This window comes from Pelecanus crispus, chromosome 2 (assembly GCF_030463565.1).
Source record: "Pelecanus crispus isolate bPelCri1 chromosome 2, bPelCri1.pri, whole genome shotgun sequence".
Lineage (NCBI taxonomy): Eukaryota > Metazoa > Chordata > Aves > Pelecaniformes > Pelecanidae > Pelecanus > Pelecanus crispus.
In genome coordinates, this window is record NC_134644.1 from 26,796,795 (window position 1) to 26,824,777 (window position 27,983).

At 35.8% G+C, this 27,983-nt stretch overlaps 1 protein-coding gene across 1 annotated transcript in view; it reads left to right on the forward strand.

Moving 5' to 3' along the window:
- Nucleotides 1–27,983, forward strand: part of ANKIB1 (ankyrin repeat and IBR domain containing 1) — a 62,072-nt gene that overhangs the window by 26,455 nt on the left and 7,634 nt on the right. The window contains exons 5-16 of the mRNA XM_075705721.1: nucleotides 7,023–7,140; nucleotides 10,755–10,963; nucleotides 12,900–12,988; nucleotides 14,744–14,888; nucleotides 16,283–16,449; nucleotides 20,725–20,813; nucleotides 21,835–21,965; nucleotides 25,376–25,510; nucleotides 26,074–26,160; nucleotides 26,254–26,320; nucleotides 26,699–26,844; nucleotides 27,523–27,701. Coding sequence (XP_075561836.1) covers nucleotides 7,023–7,140; nucleotides 10,755–10,963; nucleotides 12,900–12,988; nucleotides 14,744–14,888; nucleotides 16,283–16,449; nucleotides 20,725–20,813; nucleotides 21,835–21,965; nucleotides 25,376–25,510; nucleotides 26,074–26,160; nucleotides 26,254–26,320; nucleotides 26,699–26,844; nucleotides 27,523–27,701 — 1,562 coding nt within the window. The remainder of the gene's footprint in view (nucleotides 1–7,022; nucleotides 7,141–10,754; nucleotides 10,964–12,899; nucleotides 12,989–14,743; nucleotides 14,889–16,282; nucleotides 16,450–20,724; nucleotides 20,814–21,834; nucleotides 21,966–25,375; nucleotides 25,511–26,073; nucleotides 26,161–26,253; nucleotides 26,321–26,698; nucleotides 26,845–27,522; nucleotides 27,702–27,983) is intronic.

Below are 27,983 nucleotides of genomic sequence, written 5' to 3' on the forward strand. Positions count from 1 at the left end.
CTACTGCATACCAGAACTTGTATGAAAAGCAGGTAATAACAGGTGTTGTTATTTTGAAGTCAATTTTTGAAAGAGAGAAACAATTCACTGTCACAAGTTTGCTTGAAATCTGGTATGCCTTACTGAAGACTGTGTTTTGGTAAGCACAATTTGACCAAACTGATTCTGAGCAAAAGTTCCGTCCCCCATCCATTATCAGATTTTAATTAACTAAAATTCTAAATAAGAATACATAGGTAAATTATATGATTCACTAAATATTATGAGGTAATTCTGTGTAAATTAAAGGACAATAGATTTCTGTATGGCTAGTCTCTTTAAAAATAGCATGCCTTGCCTTTTACTAGCTTAGCCCACTTATGACCTAATGACACTTAAAAGAAAATTCATTCAGATTTAGGTATGAGTAGGCTTAGATCACATCAACTGTTTCCCTGAAAAATGCCGCGCATTTTTATTTGATGCCGTCAGTTTTATTTGAAAGTAGGAAAGTCTTTGTACTGTTCAATTGATTTTCTGAGTAATTTTCTTGAATAAATTCAAATATAAACAAGCTTAATTAGATTGTTTATTCCTAGATGAGAGGTTTTGAGATGAGGTTTAATATACTTGAATTGTACATTGAAACAACAAATCAACTCAGTAATTAACTCATTTTAGTTTCTCTGAATAGTCCCATAAAGAGACACCCAAATTGTTGTAAGAGTATAGTTTGAAATTATATTTTCTATGTTGGCAAACCACTTTAAAAGACTGCTGCAGTTTCCTGCCACGATTGCAGCTGACCACTCCTTTGGTTGTACAAGTAGAACTATTCGGATGGTTATGCTGTCAACCAGATCGTAGCAATGATTTGGCTTAACTGTAATTGTTTTATTTAACCTGAATAATTTTTATCATATTTATACCATGGGTTTGCTGGCACATGCACTAGCACAGGTAGAAGAATAGTGAACTTACAAATATGAGTGGGGCAAATCAAGAACTACTCGAACAGGCTTTTCAGTAAAGAGAAAATAATGTCTTGTGACTGTTTAAGGTAGATGCTCAGAGCAAAGTCAGCTTAAAGACTTGATAGTTACAAAGGACTTGAGTAAAAGGTAATTACGTTAATTTGGGGTCACTTCACTGAGACTGTTAAAAAGTACAGTTCTGTTCCTCATTTGACTTCTTTTTAGCAAGGTTGTTGAGCATGAGAACTGAAATGCAGGCAGGCCTGCAGACCTCGATCCATCTGACATACCAGGGCAGCTTTCCCACATGTTCTAAAGACTCACAGGTCGAAAAATGCCAGCCTAGAATTTGGTACACCAATTGGTGGTCTTGGGGCTTCACACAGAGCAGTTCTGCCTTCATGTGCTCCATTTCCCCCCTCCCCGCCCCTTTCTTTGTGACTTTTTCAGTGGGATAAGCTCTCTAACTTCTTGTGTAAATGTTAACAGCACAAGTGCTAGCCCAAGAGAGATGCCAAGAGCGTGTAGCCAGGGGAAGTTCATTTTTCAATCTTAGCCCTCAGAATGGCCAAAACCAGTTGAAAAAAACAGCCTTAGAAAGACTAACACTGTCCTGCAATCCAAATGACTACATATCCTCATCCTCCAGGACTGTGGACAAATGTCTGGGATGGGCAGTGGAAGCTGCACTTACCACTGGCTATGGTGATGCCTCCATCTGTTATCTTAATGGGGCATGAGAAGTGATCCAAAACCCTTCCCCAGAACACATCCTTCAGCAAAATTGCCCCTCAAAGATGGTCCCCTACTTTTTTTCTCTCCATTTAACTTTTAAAAAATATTAAACAAATTAAAAAATATTAAGCAAGTGTGCAAAATATTATATTTAGATTGTAATTGTTCAGTGATGCCCTTTAACATATTTCCAAAACACAAAAAAATAATTAATAAATAATTTAAAAACTTTGGAACACCAAGAAGTGCATTTTCAAAGTCATTTCATCTCTTGAATGATGGTTAGAGGAAAAGATAAAACATTTGAAAACGATGAATAGGATTTCTTCCCAGGCAGAACAGCCAAACTCCGGTGTTTGTGATATGTACAGTAGCATCTGGAATGATAGCACTCAATTCCTCCCCTTCCAGACCTGCCATGTTTACAGCAGACAATTATCCTCTTTTTCATACAGAGCAAAAGATTTTTGTAGTGCTCTGTGCAGTGCCATTGGATTAAGTGTGTATTCAGAGTAATAACAAAGCTTTGTTTCTGATGTTGAGAACCAGTTTGTGTTGTTCTTCACGTTGAAATATTACCAAGGAATTATGTGAGTGCTCATGTTTAGAATTGGAACACTTGTAATAGTGGAAAAAATAACTTGCACATACCTTTCTTTGATCTCTCAAACCATTAAGAAATACAGATTGCTGAGTAGACCCACATTTCAAGTTTGAGAGCCTGACAGCAAAGAGCTGTCCATCTTCCAGCAGTTCAGTTTACTCCCTCCACAAGGGTTTCTGAAGAAAATCCATTTCTGCCGTACAGTTACCCAACCTTTTAAAATCTCATTTTACTACATTGCTTCCTGAAGCGTATTTTTAAAGCAACATTTCTATTTTACTTTGTTTTTAGTACACCTCAAACATTTTTAGTGATCAAATTAGAGATTGCAGTTAAAGATGGGTAGCAAACAAGCCCTAATAGTTTTGAAACACAAACGTGATTGTTAAGTGTGTTTCCACAAGATGCAGTTTGGAAGGCAAACACACGCATAATCTGTATTTCCCTACATAAAATGAAAATGCTAAATATTTTAAGAATGGAGTATGAAGTATGACTCTCTCAACACTGTAGTAAGTTGTAGCAAAAGAAGATGCATCTGTGATGTGTGGGCAGTGGAGAGGGTATTAGAAAACAAGCCAGGACAGTATTTCAGATGACCTTCTTTATCTTGATTCTTTTCTCTTACTTTGTTGATGAACAATCTCCAAAAAAAAAAAAAAAATCTCTGTTATATAAAATCTAAGTTTATATTTATCCTTTAAATCTACTTGAAGTTACACTAAATAATATGGCTGTAACTGATTATTTTTTTAAACTGCTTTTATAGATTTTGGTTGGTTTATTTGCACAGTCTTTTAATTTGCTGTTTATTCTAGCATGGGAGCGTATTTGTCTTGGTGATGTACCCCTGGAAGATAGCAGGCACCTTTGGTTCAATTACATCATGCAATGTTTTAAACTTACATAAGAAACACCTGGGAATGAGCAGTGCTTCACAGCAGATCATCCAGAACAGTCTTGGCTCTCAGTCAGACTCGTAGAAATACTTTAAGCAATAGCAAAGTATGTAATTTCTTAGTTCATTTTACATATGTGGCACTGAATACTGTAGAAATACACTGCTAGTGAGTGTACACAGATTTATTGAGTGTATAGTAACTGGAATGGTTTTCTGCAGTTCCAGAATCGATGTCATATAAATATAATACAAATATCATAAATACAAAGAGTTATCTAAAATGATTAAAATGTACTTTACAGATAGAGAAAGGTTTATTAAGTGAAAGGAGAGAAAGGTACTGCAGGTAGTTAAGATATATACACATTTATATACATATAGTGCATATACTTACACTTGAATAAGTTAAATGGAGTATAGATGATTTTTTAAATATATGACTCCATTAACTATAGAACTCCATCCACCCATAAAGGAGGATATTTACATGAAGTATATTTGACACCATTTAATTATACAGTCATCACTGTAGCAAAGAGATACTTTGCCTTTGTCTATTTTAAAGTGAAGAAAAAAAAAAGTGAAGAAAATAATAATAGTTTGATATGAACTGTTAAAATAATCAGCTTACATATTAAAAGTACTTTCAGGAGAAAAACAATTCTATAATTTATGATACCTAAATATTAGTGGTAAAAAGTTGAGAAGAAAATAGTTAAAAAGAAGGGCTCTTGAGAATACAAAAGTGTTGAAATCTGTAGTGAGAAGCTCACCAGTGGATTAAAGTAGTAACTCAAATAGTATATTCCAAAATCATTATATAGTTAAATGATGCTAATATTGAACAATGCCTTTTTCACAGCAAGTATCAGTAAAGAGCTCCTCCATGAATGAGTATTAAAGGAGGTCTCTGAGCATCATGTGGACTTGGTAATGTAGGTTAATGGTTGGACTGGATGATCTTAAAGGCCTTTTCCAACCTAAACGATTCTATGATTCTATGATCTGTAATCAAAATCGTTTACTATATATGGCAGTGCAGAGATAAGTCCTCAATCTTTGAAGTAGTTAAAAACAAACCTCTGATATTACATGAAAGATATACATCCTTATAACTAAAGACTATATTCACAAGTCTCTACAAGACTATGTCTTGTACACATGAACATTTTTAAGGGTTCTCATTGTATAAAGCCTTCGCTTTGGAATTTCCGTATTAAGCTACTTAATAGTACCAGCCTAAAATTTCCATTCTTTCAGCTTCTTCTGTGGGCTCATATATTATTTTATGAAACAAATGTCTAAAGTTTCAAACACATTCTTAAGAAATATTTCCCTCATTACTTAAAAAGATAAAATTAGGATTCTTAAAAACCTCAGGATCCAAAAATCCCTGCTGGGTTGTGTGGAATGCTCCAGCTGAGATAATATAATAGTCTGTTACTCAAGGGAGGTAATTGCCAGTGTTTGACCTAGAACCAATCAGTTAAATATGATTTTGAGCATATCTGCAGTTCAGGATAAAATACTAGGTCCTAAAATATGCATGTATGTTGCAGGTTTAACTGAAAAGACATTTTTTTTTATGATATATGTGGTCTTCAAGAATTGAATACTGTTTTGCTGACAAAGCTATTTGTTTTACAGTTGCAATTCAAAATGCAGTTCAGATTCAGTCAAGATGATTTACTCTTTGCTTCCATTTTTTTTCAGCATATTTGTGCAATTACAATCATTCAGGCACCCAGTTGTTTGTATCCCTGTCTCTCTGACATGTTTTTATAAATTATCTCTTTTGTGAGAAATTAAGTAGGTCAGTCAAATTCCAGCTTGCTATGAATCAGGCAGCCCAGATTTATTTCAGTGCAAGCCATTAAAGTTCAGATTGTCCTTTACTGAGTCATGCATGATCAGCAATGGAAGGACATACAGAAACTGCCTGAACTTGGGCAATCAAGATAAAGGTCAGGACACTCACAGTCCATTTCTCTTCTGCTTTTCTTGCTTTCTCAAAAAGGACAAAGACCCAGTGCAGAGTCGTGGCACCATTACTCTTCCCAATCACAAAGTTTCTAATATCAAGAAGTTCCTGTTTATACTACTGACTAGTTTACAGAAGAGGTCCTTGTGGGAGTCAGTTGTGTTTTTAAGGTGCATTTTATAGAGTTTATTATGATATCTAGAATGTAGGAACCATGTTATATTTTTAGAGTAGGTCTCAAAAGAAGAAAATCATTTAGAAGCTCGTTACCCATTTCTCCCCATCTCTTATACCTTCTGCTTGTTATCCTCAAAGGGTTATGCGCACAGTAGACTTTTACTTACATTGTAAACTTCCAAAGACAGAACCAGTCTTTTGCTTTGTGTCTACATATGTATGCATGCATGTGTGTGCATATTATCTAGCACTGGAGAGTCCTGGACTATGCTTTACATAAAATCAAAATACAGATAGTAAATAATAATGATGCATGGTCTTAACTGTGTCCATCTGTTATTGCTGCCGCTCTGTGTCGTTTCTTCTCCAAATTGGTGAAGACAATTGCCAATTGGTGGCCAGGTTCCTAATTAGTCCTGAGCACATATCAGTTTTACATCAAATGCTTTAAATCTTTTGTTAGCTGTCCTTTAGATAAATAAAATCAGTGTGTGTAAGAATAATTTTTTTACATACCCTTTCTGTATCCATTCTCTGTACATATCCTCCCACCTGGTTTTCTCTTTCTACCTTTTGGGCATTTTCCCTGTGCAACACTAACAAATGTGTTATTTGCTATCATGTTATTACTTTCTTAGTTTTACAAAGGAGTCTGCAAAACATATGTATGCATCTCCAGTATCTTGGTTGGAGCTAATTCAGAATCCTAAAATTACTGCCTTTTTGTTTTTCTAATTTGACCTTTTTTTAACGCTGTAATAAGGGGATGGAGCTCCAGACCAGGAGGCAGCTGGATGATCTGCTCTGACTGTGTAGGGCTGGCAGAGTTGGCCACGGTTTCTCAAAGTGAGTTTTGAACCTTCATGTACAATGAATCCCCAGCCTTGGAGATATCAGAAGCCATCTGGACGTGGTCCTGGGCAGCTGGCTCTATGTGACGCTGCTTGAGCAGGAGGGTTGGACCAAATGACATCTGCAGGTCCCTTCCATCCTTAACCGTCCTGTGTTTCTGTGAACCTGTAACTGCATGTCTCATCTGTCCCATTCATGACTGACTTCTCCATTTCTGTGAGGGTTCATATTGCCTCAGAAGACCTGTACCAGATTCTGTTCACAAATGTATCCCTTCTTAGTATCTAATGTATCCTCCTCCAGATCAGTTCAAAGTTAACAGATCTCACTTCATGCATAGTGTCAGAGGAACTATATGGAACGTATGTTAACCTGTCCTTTTTCTCACTCTCCCCTGAAATCCTTAGTTCAAATCTAGTCATGCATTCTCATACCCATGGCACAATATTTGAGGTTTAATCACTTCAGAATTCATGTGGATTCTGTGAAAATCTAGCTTTTGTTGAGAGCCAGAAAGTCAGCGTTAGGCTAGTTCATCGTTTGAACATAGCCTCCAACTATAATGGAGAACTCTAGAGATATTGTCTTTTAGATTTTGAAGTGTACAAATGTCATACTATAAATATTGTAAAATAACAGTGTTTCCATATAACGTTGCATGGTCATTGGTCTGCACAATGAATAAATTTTGTCACATATTACCTCACAGTTGAGATGACGACCAGTAAAGGTGCTTTGAATGTTTTCATTTTAATATGGAATTAGAGACTAACTGAAAATACTGCTAGACATAAATTGTCTGTCGTCTTCTTCTCAAAGCCATATGAGGGGCTAAGACTTCAGGACCTGCGAAGGCTTAAGGATATGCTGATCGTGGAATCTGCTGACATGCTCCAAGCCCCGCTCTTTACTGCAGAAGCTCTACTTCGGGCACATGGTAATCCAAAACCTTAAAGACTAAAGAAACTGTTTTCAGCAAAATCAAAATTGCAGTTGTATGTTTACTTTTTATTTCCAAGTAAAAAAGAAGTAATGGTCAATCAGATACCAGGAAACAGTTCACACAGTACGTCAGAAAGAAGTACAGCTGCATTATGTCAAAAAACATTGAGGCAGACAGGGAAGCTGATAGGAAAGTGATTCAAAACTAGGAATTCCAGTGGAAGACATTTAAGCAGTGTGGAGAAACAGAGCTTTCCTATTTCAGTGAGAGAAACTGAAGTAGAACTCCATGGGTTTATATGTCAAAAAAGTCAAATTCATTGTACCTATTTTTGTCAGACCATTGGTTTTCTGCCACTGTGTATTTGTGTATAAAACTGGATCAATTTTTTTTTTTTTCTTGCAACAAAAGCAGTCTGACCATTGTAATAAATGGTTGGAAATTGCCTTGGGGTTTAAGGCATATGAGTATGCATCCTTTGAAGGATTTTTATAGTTACTCTTTTAATACAGGGTATACTTTTCCATGTGTATATCTGTAACTAGTTTAATTTCACTGAAATCAGTCTGTGCTCTTGTCATGTAATTTAAACTGGGGTTGTCAGAATGGGGATATACTGAATTCAGTGTGCTCACTCTGGACAAAAGTATCTCTGTAAAACAGTGGAAGCTTTAGGCTTTGATTCAGTGATTCAAAACTTATGCTTGCTGAAGCATCTGCATTGTTACTATACGCCAAAGGAACTAGTCAGGCAGTTAATGGTTTGCATGCTCATCACCATATTGCTGGATTAAGCTTTCATACCCTATTATTTTTGTGGGCCCCTTGTGAAAATAAAAGGGAGAGGGAAAAGTGAAATAGGAAAATATTACTTTAAACCCATAACATTTGGCAGACTTTACTGAGGAGGTATGGTACCTGCAACTCATCTCTTACATTACTTTCAATAGCTGGTATTTGTGTTCCTTTTAACATTGAATTAAGTCAACTTGAACTTGTGCCAGTCTGATGGTATTTAAGGCACATTCTTTGCATATATTTTTTTTAATGATGATTATTTGTTTAATTCTTATAATGTATTTTGGAATCTCAGAATAGTCTCATTAAGGCTAAATATTACTAAATATTTGACTAAGTGGGTAGGCAGATTCTGTAACCTGTGCAGATATTTTGAAGAAGCAGATGATGGCAATACTGTTCAAACTCGCAGCACAGTCCATAATAAGTTCAAAAGCAGTGAGGTTGATGTAAACTGTGGAGAAATGTCTGCCAGCATCTAGCAAGCAGGAACTGAAAGTTGAGAAGAAATCAGTCTGTGTTGGAAAGGTCATTCTGCTGATGTTGCCTTAGTGATGTAGCGGTAACTTAATGCAATTGGCCGGTGTGGAGAAAGAAACACAGACAATTTGCAAGTCATGAGAAAGTCAACTATTTTGCCTGTAGCTATAGTCATACACTGGAAATTATTCAAACAGAATTTATTTTATTTGAAATGAAGACATAGAATTGGTTCAGCCTAGGAAAGGGAATAACTGAGCTATTTACAAAGGCTTAGACAGTTGGGAAATTGTCATCAAATGCCAAATTGTAATGTTTTTGCATTTAATCTTGAAATTCATAACAGAATAATGCGAAATCTTAACTTAACTCAAACTTAATATATGAAAAGCATGTTTAAAATTCTTGGAAAGATCGTTCTTATGTACTACTTTTAATAGTTTACAGACATGTAGTATTTTATCCAACAAACTTTGCTTTCTTTTATCGTACAACTATTACCAATTTACTGACACAGGCTGTAAGAGTTAAGAGTGTATTTTCTTTTTCTTTTTCTTTTTTTTTTTTACTTAAGACACAGAATTATGTAGAGTTAGAGCCAAGATAAAAAATGTTATTATCACAGTCATGAAAATAAATAATGTTACAGTTTTTCTACAAGTGTTTTTTCACCATTGTTCCTATTTATCTTCTAGTTCATTATACAGCAGTTGATTCCAGGATATAAGAGAGGCAATTCAGCAAATATAAGTACCTCATATCTTACTAAAACTCATAAACTAGTAAAGAAAACACAGTGGAATCCATTTAGTAGCATGTCTTAACCCTGGGTAATTTTAAAGATACAGTACAAGGGAGCTCAAGAAAAATTTTAGCAAATTTTATCTGTATCTTAGCATCAGTCAGCTCCCCTCTGAAAGATTATAAGCCCAGGGTAATTTGAAAAATGCTAATAAAATTTATAATTTTTGAAGTGTAAGTATGTTCAGGGTCCATGTCTTTAAACAAACAAAATTAAACTAACCCATGATATGTTTCAGCTTAGATAAGTAAGCACATGATCAGTAAATCATCGCCAGCTCAAAGGCCTTTTTTCATATTAGGAGGGAGCAGATTTTACTATGAAAGCAATCATTATTTGACAGGGGCAATATTTTTACTAAGTTCAGTGCTTAGAACATGTATCTTTTTTTCCCAGCATTAATACAGTAGAGGAATACTATTTATCTTTTTCTATAAAATCTAAAATTCAATAAAAATAACACAGATCTTTTGGTTAATAACATTGAGTTTCCAGTGGGAGTACCTAACATTTAAAAAAAAACCCTTTAAAATATTTATTTAAAGCAGTAGGAAAAAATTGGGAAATTTCTCTCACCTTCTGAAATTCTAGTTCATCTGATCTGTGCATAGTGTTGACGGTTTTAAATTCAAATCCTTATAGGAATTTGATAGATTTATATTTAAATGAGAACTTTTAAGTACTTTTAATAGAAAAAATCACTATTCTTAATATATCTTTAGTATTACTCTTAGGAATCAGAAACAGAAAACAATTTTGAACAATGGTTTTCATTTAGTTTTAAGATCTTCATAGATCATAAAATTTGTTTCACTAGGTTTTTTTTGTATATAAATGGGCAATGTTAATTCTGAATAAAAGTAAAGCATTCAGTAACAATTATAGAATAAAAACGTAGTAAGAATATATGAAATATTTTTTGCAATCATGTGGGGTTTTTTTCTTTTTTTTTCCCCAGAAATACATCACTCTTATATACATATATAAGGACTGGTAACTCATCAGGTTGCAAATCTTTTTGTAATCCAGTTGTATCTTAGTCTTCTTCCTTCGTTTGTAGCACTTGGCTTCATCTTCTTAAAAGAACACAATAGATGAAAGTGAATCCATATTGAACAATTACTTTTTTCAGAGAAAGGGAAAATACTGAAAAGTCCGTGGTGCGAGGGCTGTTACATTTTGATCTGTCTTAGCAAGTCACTGCAGTTCTGGTTTCTGATTGGGTCCCCTAGCTACTGCAATTGCTGTAAATAAATCATAAAAATCATTTTATTTAAGACTGATATTACAGGGAAAGGAGATGCTTGCGATGCAATTATTTACAGAAATACATTGCGTTATGTATTATCTTGGAATGTGTTCTGTAAAATTTAATGTTGAAAGTTCCATTCACTTAACACTTTATCATATCTGTTTATTTCTGAATTTTTTAGCTCAGTGTTTATATATTCTTTTGAGGGTGCAGTTACAAAATATATTTTAAACATTGTCAGCTGCATAATTTCCTGTGTCTGTGTATTTATTGAAGACTGGGACAGGGAGAAGTTACTTGAAGCATGGATGTCTAATCCGGAGAACTGCTGCCAGCGTTCAGGGGTTCAGATGCCAACTCCTCCTCCAAGTGGATACAACGCGTGGGATACCCTCCCTTCCCCACGAACTCCACGCACTACTCGCTCCTCGGTAACTTCCCCTGATGAAATCAGCCCTTCACCAGGAGACATTGAGACAACTGTGGTAAGTTTATAAATAGATCTGAAACTAGCAGGGCAAAAGAGCTTATTTCTAAACATAGCGCACCTACGTGGACAGGAGAGCTGCGTTGTCATCTCATTCTGAAAAGAAGTTTGTAAAGGTGTAAAGTCTTTCTCTTTCCAAAAGTGGTGAACAGGGAAGTTGACACCTTAAACATTCTATATAATGCCACAACTGAGCATCTGGCTAATATAAAGCACTCTGTTTTCACCTCGGCTGTCACTCACAAAGTAGCATTTTAGCCAGCTACAGTCATATCAGTGCATTTGGCTCTTTTGAGCTTCTCTTCTCATCTCATACTCACCAAGATGTTCACTTCCGTTGTATCCATTTCCCTGAATGTACTCAATGCTGTGAACCCTGCCTTTTGAAAATTTTTTCTTTAGAAAACAAAATTCTCTTTGTCTGCATTTTGAAATGTCAGCCCACTAGTGTACTGTAAGCTTATAATTACTTTTACTATGTGTGGGCTGCTTCAAGCGGTTTACAAGGCTATTGCAAATTTGAAATATGAAAGCCTCTTTCATTAAAATCACTATGGTTCTTTTGGAAGACAGAGTTCTCTTTTTAATAATCTGCAGCTGCAGCATTATAAGACTTTTGCTCCATGACCTAAGCATTTTTCTAGAATATTATATGCAGTCTTGCAAATGGATCACCCCTAGATCTCATAATAAAATTGAGATTTTGCATTCCTGCATAGAAATCTTTTATTTCTTTAATTGTAAAATGCTGAAAAAGAAGCTACATAGAAGGAATAATGTTATTGTACATTTATTTACATTAGCAGTTAAATATTGTCCAGGAATATTTCCTAATTAAAATGTGTAATGAAAGATTACATGTATTCAGTTTTACATGGTGTGTTTTGGTTTTCATTGATGGTCCATAAGCCAGGAATGCAGGTTTGGATAATGATCAAACAGAATTGAAAACTCATATAAATTTAATAGTGAACATTTTTGATTCATTGTCAACTTCTAAAATATTTAATTTTGGCAAGATAATAAGGTAAAATGACTGAAACAACAGTAAGTGCCCTCATTGAGTTTTGCACTTTAAAGACTGACTTTTTTGGTTTGGTTTTGTTTTGGCTGTAACACAAGTGCTTTTAAAAAGTGGTATACCATAGGCTAACTTTCTGAAAATGTCCTCTGTGTGTGTAATATCTAACGTATTGAAAGTTGAAGTAAATTTTCGTGGAATCTTTGTTCCAATGGAAAGAAAAATCCATTTTTACTCCTTGAAGAGCTTGAATACCTGTTTTCACGCCTAACTGCAAGCAATGAGTAGTTTCATCCCTATGCTTTAAATGTTGTCAGAGTAAGGGTCTCAATATTCAATATTATTTCTTCTATAGTACTTAATTGTATAAAATTCAGCAGTGGTATCTTTTGTTGGAATATTTGTAGCTTAACTTATTCTTTATTTTGATCGAAAGCCTCAAAGTATTTTAAAAAAATAGTATTTATGTAGATTATTACATAAAAGAATTGTTGCTGTTGCACAACCAAATTGTTCCGCCTTGATTTGGACCTGATTGTGTGAGATACACATTTCCTCTAGCCTCTGTCATCTCCAAACTCCATTTCTGGCAGCCTGTGAAGCTGATGAAAGATTCAGGTCCCTTTTGTCCCTAGAGCTCTGCAGGGTGAAGCGCTTACTGAACTACAGGACGTGACGGAAGGCACCGCAAAATGTGCTGTTTGCATAGGGAGGTATAGAAACAGAGATACCTAATCTTTCCCATTTCTGTTCCTATAGCTTAAATAACTTTTTTTCTGGTTACAGTTAGATTTTTTCCCCTACTGAGCACTTTTTAAAATTTTTACTAAGATTTTCCAATGTAACGTGTCTTGCTAACAATATGAAAGGCTTTAGGGTATTTCTTAATCAGAAATATTTTTTTCATCTACAGTGTGACATTTGTATGTGTAATATTTCTGTGTTTGAAGACCCAGTGGATATGCCTTGTGGACATGACTTCTGCAGAGCATGCTGGGAGGCGTGAGTATATGTACTTTTCTATCTTTTGAGAAACTCTCATACTTGCCATTTTGAAGAGGAAAGGACAGAGACCATAAGCAGCTAATGTTAAAGTACTGTTTGGGTTTCAAAGAGTTGCTGGTTTGACCCAGCCAAATATTTAAGTTGTCACTCAAATGGCCATCAACTGTTTTAGGCTTACATAACATTTGTTTTGGTCCTGATTTAGTAAAACTCTTAAGCAAATGTTTCAAGTTTGTGTGTAAATAGATGAGCGTACTCTTGATTTGCTCAGTGTGTGTGTGGTGTTGGCGGCGTTGGGGTTTACACTTTCTAAATTAAGCACATGCTTAATTCCATCTTGTAGTTTAGCACACTAAACTTAGGCATCATAAATCCATTTCCAGTCAGAAAAGCAATTAAAATGCTTTCTTATATTGAGGTTTAATAACTGAGGAGTAGATTTAGCTTAAAAGTTCTATTACTGTAATGCTCTCGTTACTACATAATTTTCTTAAAGTCAAAATAGTCATGCTAGTAAAAAACTCAGACATGGATAATTATGCTAGTATAAATATTAATCATACTTCTCAGGAATAATTATATCTGTATGCAGTGCCTTTATATTCATCTTTGTCCCCATTCAGGAGATTGTACTACTTGAACTGTACTGCTATAGTGTCTTGTTATAGTGTCATATCAGCACAGCTAGTCCTACTGCAGATCAGCCCAATATATATGAACCCATTCCTCCTACGTTAAGGAAGAGCACTTTTTCTTCCATATGAACATTTAGAAGGCCGTTCTTTTCAGTGGCAAGAAAATTAATAGTCATGCTTCTGTTGTCTTGCAAATTGTTATGCAGCAATGTAGAAGTTACCAAAAGATCACTGGCTTGACATGGTGCTTCTAATTTGGGTGCTGGACTATGTGTACTGCGATTTGTGCATGCACTCAGAGCTACAGTTCAATGTCAAGCAAGTGTTGGCAGTGGCACATCTGGGGTGGGATTTATCTTTCCGAGCCAGTCATTTCTAAGTTACTCAGAGCATAGCCAGGACTGAGTTATCCCATTCTTAGATATGAATCTAAGATGGGATTAATTGGCAAGTCTCTCTACCTGAACTATTAAAGGATCCCAGGTGACTAACTTAGAATAGCTGCCTGTCCTTTAGACGATTAAAGTTAGATGAGATGAGTATCACCCTTAATGTCAGATTAATAAATAAGTAACAGCTTTTAAACTAAGCAACCTTGCGCACGGTGAGTTAAAGTCCAGCTTTCAGCAGATTTCTGAGCTCGTTCTGTCTTGCATTCTAGTGCTTAGGGACTATAAAGGTCTCCATTTAGAAATTTGTTTCCAAGAGCAGACCTGTTTTGACTAGCACAGCTGTAAAAATTAATTGCATATCAAATTCATTATTTCCTAGATTAATTACACTTACATGTTCTGTTTCTGATTTAAGTTAGAAGTAATGCTCAGTTTAATTAAACTTTGCATAGCTGTCTCTGATAAATGGCAAGGATGGAAACCACAAACACATAGGGCTAAACATAGCTGATGGTGCTCACTTTTGAACTATGACAGTATTCTTTTTTTTTTTTTTTTAATTATGCTGTTCATCAAATCTGTAGCTCTTGAGCAGAAAGGGATACTTCCTATTCTTTGTTTAAAAACTGATTAATGTGAATATCTGTGAACCTACTATAAAGTATTCAGCAGCCTTTTAATTTTTACTTTTTATTCACAAATACTGACTGACAAAATTCTGGCAGATTTTTGAATCTGAAAATTCAGGAGGGTGAAGCTCACAACATTTTTTGCCCAGCATATGATTGTTTCCAGCTTGTGCCTGTAGACATCATAGAAAGTGTGGTTTCCAAGGAGATGGACAAAAGATACCTCCAATTTGACATTAAGGTAAATTATCAAACTGTTCCTGTACTCTTGCACTGTATTTCATTTTATGAAAAATAACTTACAACTTCTCTGTGAAATGCTGCAATATGTCCATAACTTTCCAAGTAGAAATTCATACATTAATATGTACACTGAGTTATTGGCTGTCTTATATGCCATAATGTCAATGTTTGATATGCCACTGAGAAAAAAGAAAGAACATTATATTTATTCCTTAAGCACAAATGCAATACTTCCATAATGTGTAACCCAATGCAGTATTAATAAAATGATTTGATCAAACCAATGTTCATAACAGGTGATATGAAGCTTTTAATCAGCCAGACTTGTTTGTGTTGGCAATCTAAAATTTTTAAGAGTTTTTGGATTATTTTTATTACCAAGAGACTGTTTGCATTCAGAAATAGTACCTGGTTTCATTTTAAACATTTATTAGTACAACTGAATTACTTAAATTTTTTTCCATCCAATGCTTGATATGATTGCTATATATAGGAAGAGAAGTAGGAAAACCTTGGTTTGGTTTTCCTATTTGATTTTTTTTCATGTGTTTATTTCCATCATTGCAACTTGTTTTTAAAAGCAATCTTTTAATTCACCTTTTTTCTTTTATACTAGTGTAGCAATGAACTAGTCTTTATCAGTGCTGACAGGGCAAAAGAAAGTAGAGAAATATTTTTTCATTTACAATACAGTACTTTCTCTGTGTGACAAGTCTCTTTAATACACAGTAACACAGTCTTCCACAGTAAGATGCAAATTAAATGACCAGATCTGATTAATCTTTTACATCATGTTTCAAGCAGTTGGTGATCAGCATAGGTTTGAAGCAAAGTAGTGAAAGTTCCTTTTCCTCCTCATTTATTAGATGTAAGTTTTACAAAAGAAGACCTGCTACATGAACCAAATAAGATTGGAGGTAAATTCCTGAGTTAGTCTAGTTCTGACTTCAAGTTTATTGCAGGCGGGATATATTGTGGGATTTTTGCTTTAATCAATAAGGTTTTAATTCTTGTCAACTACAAGAGTCAGTTCTATTAATGAGTGTACTGCCAGTGCATGTATAGTAGAAGTTTACAGTAAGCCATATCACAAAGGAGTTTATTTGCACACATTGAACATTTTGTTTGGGATGTAAGTCATTTGCATCTTAGCAGAAGTCTGGAGTACTGTTGTTATTTCAAAAAAACCCCAGCCATTTTTAAGGTGGAGATTAAATTATTACCTCTTTATAACTATTTGGAAAAGCCTATCAAAGTAGGTGCAAGACTGTCCTTATGCACTTTGGCTTTGTTCCTTCAAAGGAAGATTATTCATTCAGATTGTTTTATATCAATGATGAAATCTGATCTTATGTGGTAAAATGTTTTCCTTTTTTCCTTTTTTCCCCCCAGGCCTTTGTTGAAAATAATCCTGCTATTAAATGGTGTCCTATACCGGGCTGTGAAAGAGCAGTAAGGCTAACAAGACAAGGATCAAATTCAACAGGATCAGATACACTTAGCTTCCCTATGCTAAAAGCCCCTGCTGTAGACTGTGGAAAAGGACATCTTTTCTGCTGGTTAGTACTAGAAACTTTTCTACGTCTATGTAAACTCACAGTCACTGCTATTCCAGGGATTAATTAAAAAGTCCCACTTAGCACCAGGTGGGCAACAGAAATTTCTACAGGGTGGTATATGACTGTACTGTCCTGTATCCGTGCACTAAATAAGCTCATGTGCACAAATATTTTAGTATTTTAGGGCACAGCAAAGGTTTATAATATTGTCTTACTTGTTATTGGCTCTGTTAGATGCAGAACAGTGATATGGAGTGTTGTGATGTTCTGTTCTGAGGGGACAGAGGAGAAGCGGGATATTGGTGGAGGGATTTTTGTGTCTGCTCTGGATAGCTGTAGTATAATTGAAACATGTCACGTTCTGAATTGTAGCACAGAAAATCAGCAATTTTTAGCTCTTTCTGAATTTTGGTAGAATCACATCAAAGAAGCTGGAGTTTAAACGAAACTATGAAGGACCTTTTGCTACATACAAAGCTATTCTGTTTGCAGGCTTACTCCCATCATTGTTTCTCTTTAGGATCAGCACTTTTTCTTTACGCTATCTTCTATTGAGTCTTAAGATGCATGCAAGCTTGAGTAAGTAAAGTAAACCATAAGCTATTTAAAAAACATCCCTCAGATTGCCTATCTTCAGCACTTCCAAGGAAAGGACAACAACAGTATCAACAGAAGCAAAAAAGTGGTGGGATATTTTTCTGAAGTGCAGAGCAAAGCCCTATCCTAGTTCCTTATGATTATCAGACTGCCAATTTATGACTATTGTAGTGGGACATCCTTTTCGCTGTTGGAAAATCAAAAAGGGTCAACCAAAGTATAGACATTAAGACAAGCTGAGTAATCCTTGTTTTCATTTTTCAATTGAAACCATGATGCAAGAAGAAGAGATCCTGAATAATCTGCTTGATTCCAAATATCATAAGACTCTTAATGAAAGATGCTTCTGATTTTAGTTCTTTCCCCTTATGAGTGGAAAGGAAGAAGGAACAAGAGAAAAGTAGACATAATGAAACAACCACAAAAGCCAGAAAATAGAACATCTTGGGAAGAGGTTTTTCACACTGGATGGAGAACTCAGAAAGAAACAAATCCTGTGGAAACAAACGAGCAAATGTTTTTTACCAGTGAACATACAACAAACGTTAGTACTATTCCACAAGAAGGCACCATCCTCTCATCCTTGCTTCTGATTACAGAGAGAGAATCAATTTCTCCGTTAACCTGAAGGACAGAGCTTGAGACCACTTTAGTGTAATATTAACATGGTCCTTCAGGCATTGTCAGCTTCTGCTTCCTTTACATGGGCTGAATGTACTAGCTCCCCAGAATGTCTTCTGAGTGTGGAAATGTCCTCTGAGTGCCTAATTTTTATGAGAAATGTCTTCTTTATGTTTCCTGATAATATTTCTGAATGCTCTTTTTATGTTAATGCTTTGAGATACTGCACAAGCAAATACAGTTAAGGTCTTGAAAAAGACCTTATTCTAGCAGCAAAATGTCCAAGAAGGCCTTTCCAAGGCCTTTTTTTTATGCCCACAGAAGTGAATGATGAGTTTCAGCAATGACAAGAAAGTTCTGCTAGCAACCAAAGCATCCTGCAGTACTATAAATCGGAACCATTTGTGGAGGACAGCCATATTAGTCTTACAGTACAAATGCATGAATGAGTTCCTCTGGAGAAAAAGAAAGTGTATTCTCAGTTCAGACGGTTTTCATCATTATTGTATGCTTAAAGGGAGCTTGCTTTATATCTTTATATTTCAATCAACACATCCTATACTTCCATACTTATGTCAGTTCTGCAAGTTTTACCCAGGTGATCTCCAGCTTAGATATTGTAATAGCAATTGATACCGCATTTAGTAAGGGATTCTTCGGAATTTATGTGTTAGAAAACCCCAACTAACCCCTCGATAATCACTTGCTTTTTTCAGATCTATAGCCTTCCTGCTCATAAAAGCAAGAAAATTCTCTGAGTCTATTGAGCAATTTCCTTTTTTTTTTAAGTGTGGAAGTAGGAATGTTCATCTTAAATACAGAGTTCCTTAGAATTTACTCATTTCTCATTACCTACCACTAACAGTGCCTTCAACAAAATGTAATCTGTTGTGACACACAAAATTCTATTCCCTTTCAGAAAAAGCATTCTGAGATATTTAAACATAGTAGAAATGAAAACTGTGCACAAATCCTACATCTGTGTATTATCAGATACATTCAACATATTAGAACCCCTTCATGGTGTTTCAAAAGCACAAGGAATTGTAGCGAGCAGATGCTTCTGAAAAAGTCCTAGCAGGCAGTGCACACTTAGTTTTGCACCATGTCCTTGCTCCTTTCCTCCTAGATGGAGACAAGGGGCAGGGTCTCATTCTGCAGGAGAGACATATCTTCAGGTGCACTTGGGAAGCCAATTATAAGTTGCAACAGTGTTTTGCTGGTTTGATTCAAAATTCATTATATGGTACAAATAATACCATGAGGGGAAAGAAAATCCAGAACTGCATTCTTGTTGGATGATGTTTTTAGCCCTTCCATGAATTTTAACTTGTTGAAACTTGCTACAATTTTATTAAGTATGTACTGCACCTTCAAATAAATGATCCCACTGAGTATTGAGGAAGGCAGGCTGGGGAGGCTAACGCTGTTAATTCTCACAGCCGTTTGGCGTTAGTTCCCTTCATTCAGTGCTGTGAGGGAGTATACCCAAAATACAACTTTGTTTCATGAAAAGTTTTATGAGCAATAGGCTCAATGCTCTTACTCTAGTAAAATGGCATCCCAGTATAAAAATCCTTGTTTTGCAGTGGGCTGAGGAAAGAACATCTTCCATGAGAAGTTGTTGTTTAACACTCTGTTGTGACTATCATATAGATACAGATCTAGATACATGATATCTATATGATTGCACTTAATTTAAAATCCATAAATTTACACAATTGAAAGCATTGAAGACACAACCTCCACCCCTGACTGGTAATAGATTGACTAATCAGCTTTTAACTTAAAACTGAGTTTGTTAAAGTTAATTTTTGCTAATTTCAGTCCTTTGTGGGAACAAATACTGTGTGAGATGTCTTGGCTCTCTTGAAGTCAATGATTTAAGCATACTACTGTCCCACAGAAGTGAAAGGTGTCAGTTTTCAACCAGGGCTGAGATTGCCTTATTGCAGACTAGTTATTCATTCCAGTACAATCTTTCCCAGCTACAGATCTTATGTATCTCCAAACCAGAGGTCCTTGTGTAATGAATTTAAGGTTGTTTGATAGCAGACTAGCCAGTGGGAAAAAAGTTAAAAACTGTTGCCATAACCTTTTCTTTGTTCCTGCGTTGCTGCTTAAGATGTGGACAAGAGCAATCAGAAGAGTATTGATGTAGCTTCTGAATCTGCACTGCAGAAAGCAGTTCACCATTGGATCTGCAGAAAACTTGCATATGCGCTGCTGCAGCTGGTGCCCATCTGAAATATACTCCCTCTGAATTGTTTTGTTTGATGTGGCAGATGTCTGAGGCTATCTGCTGCCTTTCCAGTAAAAAAGGGAGTCATTACAAATCCAGAGTCCTTATTGACACATCTACACCCAAGCACCATCTGGAAGCCATATATCTGCCACTGTGTAGTAGTGATTGCCATCCTTAAAGCTAGTAGTAACTTCAGGAGAGGCTCAAGGGACTCATTTGTCCACCGTGTCCATGTAACTCAGTTAAAGCCCCTATTTAAGAGACTCTGGTGGAAAGAGTAAACATCCATAAATACTTAATGCTGGTGTGAAAGGGCTTGGATCTTATTCTAGATTGAAAGTTTGAATCTAGTTAAAGATTAATTATTACAACTGAATAGATGCAAGTAATTCTATGTGAAATGCATTTCAGCTATAGCAGACTACCTAGTTTTGGATAATCTCTTTATTCTAGATTACCTTTATCACAGAAACTATACTAGCGCTTTTTGTGGCACTAAAATAGTACCCTTACATAAGTCAAACAAACTGCAAACCAGCTGATTTATTTCCAATTGTAATTTTAAAAAACTCTTTTCCTTTCCTGTCTCATTTAAACTCTTTATTGATCTTAATGATGGTCATCTATGCTTGTAAGCAAGTAGTCTAAGAGTATTTTAAAATAATGTTAATTGGATGGCTTTTTATCTTCCTGACTTAATTAAAGTTTGAGCGTGTCTTGATAAGTTTCCATGTTTTTTAGCTTGAACCAATTTTAACTTTAATTCTAAATCTCTAAATGATAAGTTATTGTGTATACACCTTCATTTTCAGGGAGTGTCTTGGTGAAGCACATGAACCTTGTGACTGCCAAACCTGGAAGGACTGGCTACAGAAAATATCTGAAATGAAACCAGAAGAACGTAAGAGTCATGCCTGGGGGGGATTAATTTTTTTTGCTGCTGTTGTTATCTTTTGGGTTTAGAGGGCTTTTTTAAGTTGCATTAAGTAAAAACTCTGCATTGGTTGAAAAATAGGGTAAAAGGGGAAGAAAATTAAACCCTTGAAGGAGGGGCTGCTTCACACTTTAACTAACTGTCTAACATATTAGACAGCATTAGTGGTAGACTGTTCTCCTTAAACTATTCCTCCCCATAAATCCGTGTGTGGTTCAGTCAGGGCATACAAAGCTCTTTTCCCTTCCTCTTACAGCTTTGTTTCATTCATTAATTGATTTATTCTGAATATAACATTATTTGTCCTGAGCAATTTTAAATCTTTTAGCCCACTCTGCACTTCTGTTTGAGTTGTGTTCCATGCGGTTGTTTGTGTGCTTTAAAACTGATTCAAGCCAACAGGTGGTAATAATAGTAAGGTTGGGGGTAAATTGCAAGGGAATTGTGGGGAATGGCTTAATGATAAATAACTTTTACTGAAAAAACTAGTAAAGGTTGCGTTTACACAGGACAGACATTTTCTTGGTCAACAGAAACAAAAAAATTACAGATGAACAGTAATTTGAATAAATACTAACTTAACTTGGTTACCACAGTTTAGAGCCTTTCCATAATATGTAATAAAAATTCTGGAAAGCATAGAAAATTTTATAAAGAGGCAGAATACACCATACGTTGTCAAACTGTGCCAATTTTTCCTTATATATGTGTTTGCTCATTTATATATTATAAATGTCATATATAATATATATATGTAAATTTGTGTGGAAATATATAGAAATAATATATGTAATAATATTATATATAATATGTATAAGTTAGAAAATGCATATATTTATATACGTGAGAAATATGTAGTGAAGAATTAAGATATTCTGTCAAGAAACAGGTAAACATGTATCTTTCCTAATCTGATTTTCACAAAAGATTACGCAAGTACAATTTCAACTTCTCTGTTTTTCCATATCCTCCTGTCACCCTCAAAAAGTTGTGGGAGTGAGCGAGGCATATGAAGATGCTGCCAACTGTCTGTGGTTACTAACAAACTCCAAACCATGCGCCAACTGCAAATCTCCAATTCAGAAGAATGAGGGCTGCAACCACATGCAATGTGCAAAGGTGAGAAAGACCCTTCATATAACTTGTTGTGAAACCATAATTCAGGTTGTGTATGTCATGTATATTTAGGAGCACAGACTTCCAAAACCTCTGAATGTCATTACTAAGAGCTAATGGAACCTGTTGCAAGAATTAAATAATTGACAAATAGTGGGTTACATATATTTAGAAAATGTTTCATATTTAGTGAAATCTGTTTGGCTGGGAGGTGAACACTGTAATGATCAAAATTTCATAAACACCTAAGAATTACTGGCAATACAGTATAAAACTTAAGGAAACAGAAATAATTGATAGCTTAATCATCATTAATAATGTAGAAGAGAAAGCACATTTTTAGTTGGCAGAAGATGAAACATTTTAAGGAATGGTAAGCTCTAATGAAGGTTTCACCTTACTGCATTTTTCTTTTGCATTATTTCTCTAACATAGCAACAAAACAGAGAGGTTTTAAATGGAAAACTGTAAACAGGAATTAATCAGTAGGAATGAAAAGACAGCAAAGAGTAATTCCAAAAGAAACTTATTGGTGACAGCAGCCAAAAATTTAGTCATGAGTTTGTACTGTGCTACTGAAATAGAAAAAATATTTTTTGCCATGAGTTCAGTATCATTTGAGAATGCTTTTTCTCTCAATTTAGTTAAAAGCAGCATGTTTAGAATACTGTTTCTTTATGTCAGAAATATCTTCTATAACTACAGCTAATACCTCTTTGAGGAGCGTCATTAAAAATTAGAAAGTAGCACACACTTGACATAGTTGACATCCAGTAAAAAGCTAACAGATTTAGAAAGTAATTCTCTTTATTTTTCTGGAAATGTGTTAGTCTCTCTCCATTGCTATGCAGATCCCATTTTCTTTATATTATCATCACGTATTCTCTCTCTTTCTGTGATATGAACTGAAGGTTGGGGCTTTTTTTGGTGTCGTTTCTTTGGTTTTGTCTGTGGCAGCACAGAACAGATTCTCCTCCACTTTGGTTTATGCCAAGTTTGCTGGTTTGGGTTTTTTTTTTTTCCTTAAATGATTTTTAAAAGAGCTTATAAATTCCACAGTGCTAAAAACTGTAAAAGGTATGCTTGTTGCAGCTTTTGCCACTGAGCTCATCTCAATGAAACAAAAGTATGGCTTCAAGCTGGAGAAGACTCTGGCCATTAAACACTGTTGAATGTAGATAATTTAATTCAGTACCATTCTGAGGCACTGGCTGACAACCACAATTCTCTTATTCTTTGATGCTGTACCTTACAAACAGTTTAAAGTGTCCTTGAAACAGGCAGATTCCTTTTGTGGTGGAGAAATCTCTGCAAACAGAAGCTGTCTCCCCTCAGCACACCTCGCTTGTCTCTTCCTCCCCTGAAGTAAGGGTCTGTGACAGAGCTTCTGCCTCTGCTGCAGTAAGTCTGCTCAAGCCTACTACATGGTGAGCTACGACTGCCTCTTAGCAGCTAGCGTGTACCTTGGTTGTAGAGGAGGATACTCTTCACTCATAAAATCACGTTTCTGTACTTAAGCAGGCATCACTGTTTTATGAGCCCAGTTTCTAAGGAGACAAGGCTTAAGCAGTCCTGCTCTCTCACTCCCCTACCTGTAGTAGTTTTTTAACGTTCTGGGTACTTTGAATGAGATATGAAGGAACAGGAGGGGGTTCATGGATATTAAATTACTGCAAGTTCCATGAAACTTGGTAGCTGAATGGTGCAGAGACTTAATTTGTATTGCCACCAAGAGAGAGGCTGAAATACCTACTCAGCAGTTACCTGCTTAGCAATTACCTCTCCTGCTTAGCTCAGACAGTGGCCAGGCAGCTGATGTGATTTGTTAAGCCTAGGTGGTGCTGCTGCATGGCTAGGTGATCATAAAGGCACACAAAACAGAGCTCGGGTTTGGGAGATGTGTAGAAACAGACGACATGGTTTCAAATGTTGAATGAGACTGAGGTATTGGAGGAGGGTCTGGGAACACTGGGTGAATCTTGGGTTTTTGAGGAGGCTTTTGGAGATGTGAGAGATTCGAAGACAGATAGTGGAGTGGTCATGGAGGGACATAAGTTGGGAGAGTTGAGATTATTGCGGTAGGAGCATATACACATAAATTAACAGGAAGTCAAGCTTTATTAGTTCTGTTGCATGCAAAACAACTTGTTTCATAGCATTTTTTGAATATTTTGTAATGGCTTTTTTCTTAAAATGAATATGAGTGGTTTTGAATGATAGGCAAATGATGTAGTGATACACACTTAACACTTTTATACATAATTATTCTCATACTTCATTCTCAGCACTCATCTTACCATTTTGCATAAGCAAGCAGCTTCAAAAAAATGCTTAAAACCAAAGAAGGTGCAGAACAATAACAAAAAGAAATAGCCTAGTCTGCATTGCTTTTTAGAAGAAAATCAGCGCTACTGATGAGACAAAATTAGCAAAAGTACAATGCAAGAATTAGATTTCATTTCTTCCTGTAATATGTCTAATTGATTGTATAAAACAACTACCGATAAACACATCTGGTATGGACTAGGTATTCCTGGAAAGGTTAAACTTATCAAAGAGAGAAAAAATGCAACTTAATTTATCGAATTCCAATGATAATATTAATGGCTTCATATTAATTAATGTGAATTTTTGCTTTGTTTTTTCCGGATTTTTCTTTGCTCATCTGTAAAACAGATAAAATAAACAGGATTCACCAAGTCATAAAGTCTTTTGCCCATCCATCCATAAAGAGCTTCCAATTATTTTGAAATAAACTAGCTGAGAACTCAGTGCTGAGTTGAGAATATTTAATACAGTTTGATCTTCTCTGATGCAGAGAAGGCTGGAAAAGTCAGATCTCTTTGTAAGGTGTTACCTGTTTTGAAAGCTCTCTACTCAGTCAATGCAGAAAAGGCTCACCTTGAAGTAATCACTCTTCAAAGTTTACGTTCTGATTTATTCTCTCTTGCTTTAGTAGTTGTTATTAATATTTTGCATTAGGAACACCACATGACAAAAATACCAGTAATCACATTTTTTTAAGTGATATTCGGAAAAAATTCACTCTTTCTTGTAAACAGTTTCTGTGTCGCTTAAAAAATGGGACTGTCTTTTTTTAAAACAATAACAAAAAAACAGGCGTGATCAGCTGTGCTTATCCTTTGATTTATTTCATCCACTTAATACTTAACTTGTAGATCCAATGCAGTCTTGTGATCCAAGGAATAAAAATTATGACTGACATGGTTTGATAACCCAGATCTTCTGTAGTAGATAAAATAGGAAGGAGGCTCCTCAAAAATTTTTTTGACCATAAGCACACTCAGAATTATGTTAATTCAGTTGTTCATGGAGGAATAATGATGCATAACTGCAAATCTACAATGTATCAACTTCTTTTTTTTTCCCCCTTGTTCCTTTTTTTTCTGAAGTGCAAATATGACTTTTGCTGGATATGCTTAGAAGAATGGAAGAAGCACAGCTCTTCCACTGGTGGCTACTACAGATGCACTCGCTATGAGGTCATTCAACATGTAGAGGAACAGTCCAAGGAGATGACAGTAGAGGTAACAAATGAATGTGTATGTTTGAAAAATAGCACTAAGGCCACAATTTTCTATTTAGGCTAAGTTCCATCAAAATTCTTCCAAACCTGAGTTCTAAATGGAAAGATACAACCTTATATATATGAAAGAGACAGAAAGTAAACACTGCTTATTTGTGGAAAGACACATAAAATTTGGTTCTGGTTTTGGCCTTGGTAACAACCACTGGTGACTTTACTCAAGTCATTTTACTTCTCTGTGCCATGATTTCCCTTTGTGAAATGGGTGTGCTGGCACTGTAATTAGTTGCTGTGCACTACAAAACGCATGCCTTAATTTTGGCATTTGGACAGTCTGGTTAAATAGCATGCACACACAGTGTATCAACTCTTCGGCTATGCTATTTGCAGGCTTGTGAATTTCAAAAATTACATTTGTCTACTTACATGGCACTCATCAGCTCTGTGTACAATACTTTATGTATAGTGGGAATAGAAACGGTTATATAATTATATCTAATGGTGATTGCTAAATCAAATCATTAGATTTATCTTGGTTTCTTTTGTTTCCCCATTATTTTCCAGGCTGAAAAGAAGCATAGAAGATTTCAAGAGCTTGATAGGTTTATGCACTATTACACAAGATTTAAGAACCATGAACTTAGCTACCAGGTATGTGTCAAGCCATTTTTGCTGATTTTTGTTTCTATTTTATTAATCCCAAAATAATTATCTTACTGTGATTTATTTATTTATTTTTTCTAGTTAGAACAGCGCCTTCTAAAAACTGCCAAAGAGAAGATGGAGCAGTTGAGTAGAGCTCTCAGTGGAAGTAAGTATTTGCTGTGATCTGTGAATTTGATTTGAAATCAAATCAACTCTGCTATGGCTGAAACTTTTTTTTTTTTTTTGGTAGAGGTCACATCAGTCCACGGTGTGATGTGATCCCTCCAGTACTAGAATTCATAAGCAGTGGATGAAAGCTAAATGTACAGTAAATCTTATCTATTCCAAAGACTCGAGGAGAAAATAGCATTAGTAAGGGAGAAGCTAATATTCTGTGCTTACTTCTTTTAGTAAGAACACTGTGTAGTCATTGAGAACCTGCTGCTGTTTACTTGCAAAATATTTAACTGACATGCACATAACGCTAAAAGAAATGCTGACATCAGCAGGAAAATATTTGCACAATGCTTGTTTCATCTTACAGCTGAAGGAGGCTGTCCTGATACCACATTCATTGAAGATGCAGTGCAAGAGCTTCTAAAAACTCGACGCATTCTTAAGTGTTCTTACCCATATGGATTCTTTTTGGAGCCTAAAAGCACAAAGAAAGAAATATTTGAACTTATGCAGGTAATACATGCATATATTTTGCTTTTCTAATGTTAGGTTTTTTGGTAGTGCTAGTTATCAGTGTCTTTTTGCCATTCTTGTAGTGTAAAACTGATATACCCGTTTTGTATTTGTAACGAAGTTTGGAAAATTAGTCCATTTTTATTGCTCTGTGGCACAGTAGCTTTTAGTTCAATTTTAGAATGAATGAAAAACAACACTTTGCTGAAGAAGGAAAGGGATAAGGACAGGTGGAAGGGGTAACAAAGAAAATTATTTACTGTTAATCTGCTTTCTGAGGATAACATTTCAGCTTCAGTCTTCATCTCCTTCTCTAGCACCTCTTTCCTGTCTTTCCCTACTAATGTGTCTGACAAGTGGGTGGGGGCAAAATTGGGCGAGTAGCTGGGTGGCGGTGGCATCAGCAGCAGGGGCTGCTGCCTCCTTTCCTTTCCTTTAGGACCCCTGAAGATGTTCAATATGTGTGAGTGCAGGGAAGCCCTGCTCCAAGCTGGAGGACAGCGTTTAGGTCAGTAGAAGGGTAGGCTAGAAGGGCAGACATTTTGGGGTATTTTGGTATTTCAAATGGTATCTCCAGGAAAATGGATATCATTCTGCTCAGTATTTATGGTGTAGAGCTCTGCCCAGTTTTCCTTTCATTGTAAAATTATTTTATCCTGTATTTATTAACTATTGCAGACAGACCTAGAAATGGTCACTGAAGACCTTGCACAGAAAGTGAACAGGCCTTACCTTCGGACTCCTCGCCATAAAATAATCCGTGCAGCGTGTCTTGTGCAGCAGAAACGGCAAGAGTTCCTGGCCTCTGTGGCCCGTGGTGTTGCCCCTGCAGACTCACCAGAAGCACCCAGGCGCAGGTAATCTGAACAAGATACTGTGCAAGTCAAAAAAAGCTCACTGATAGCTGCCAAAGTGCGTGAATCCACTGCCATTCTTTGACAGTGAGGTAAAGTGGAGCTGATAAACACGGTGGTTGTAAATCACCAGATAGTGACATTTTCTTGGACATTTGACAGCTTTTCACTTAGGAAAAGTGTATTTGAGAATCACTGCTCTGTATGTTGCAGCCTAAATTGCTTCCCCATTTGTGATATATTACTGATTAGATGTCGTGGCTTCCATTCCACTTTTTTCCTTCA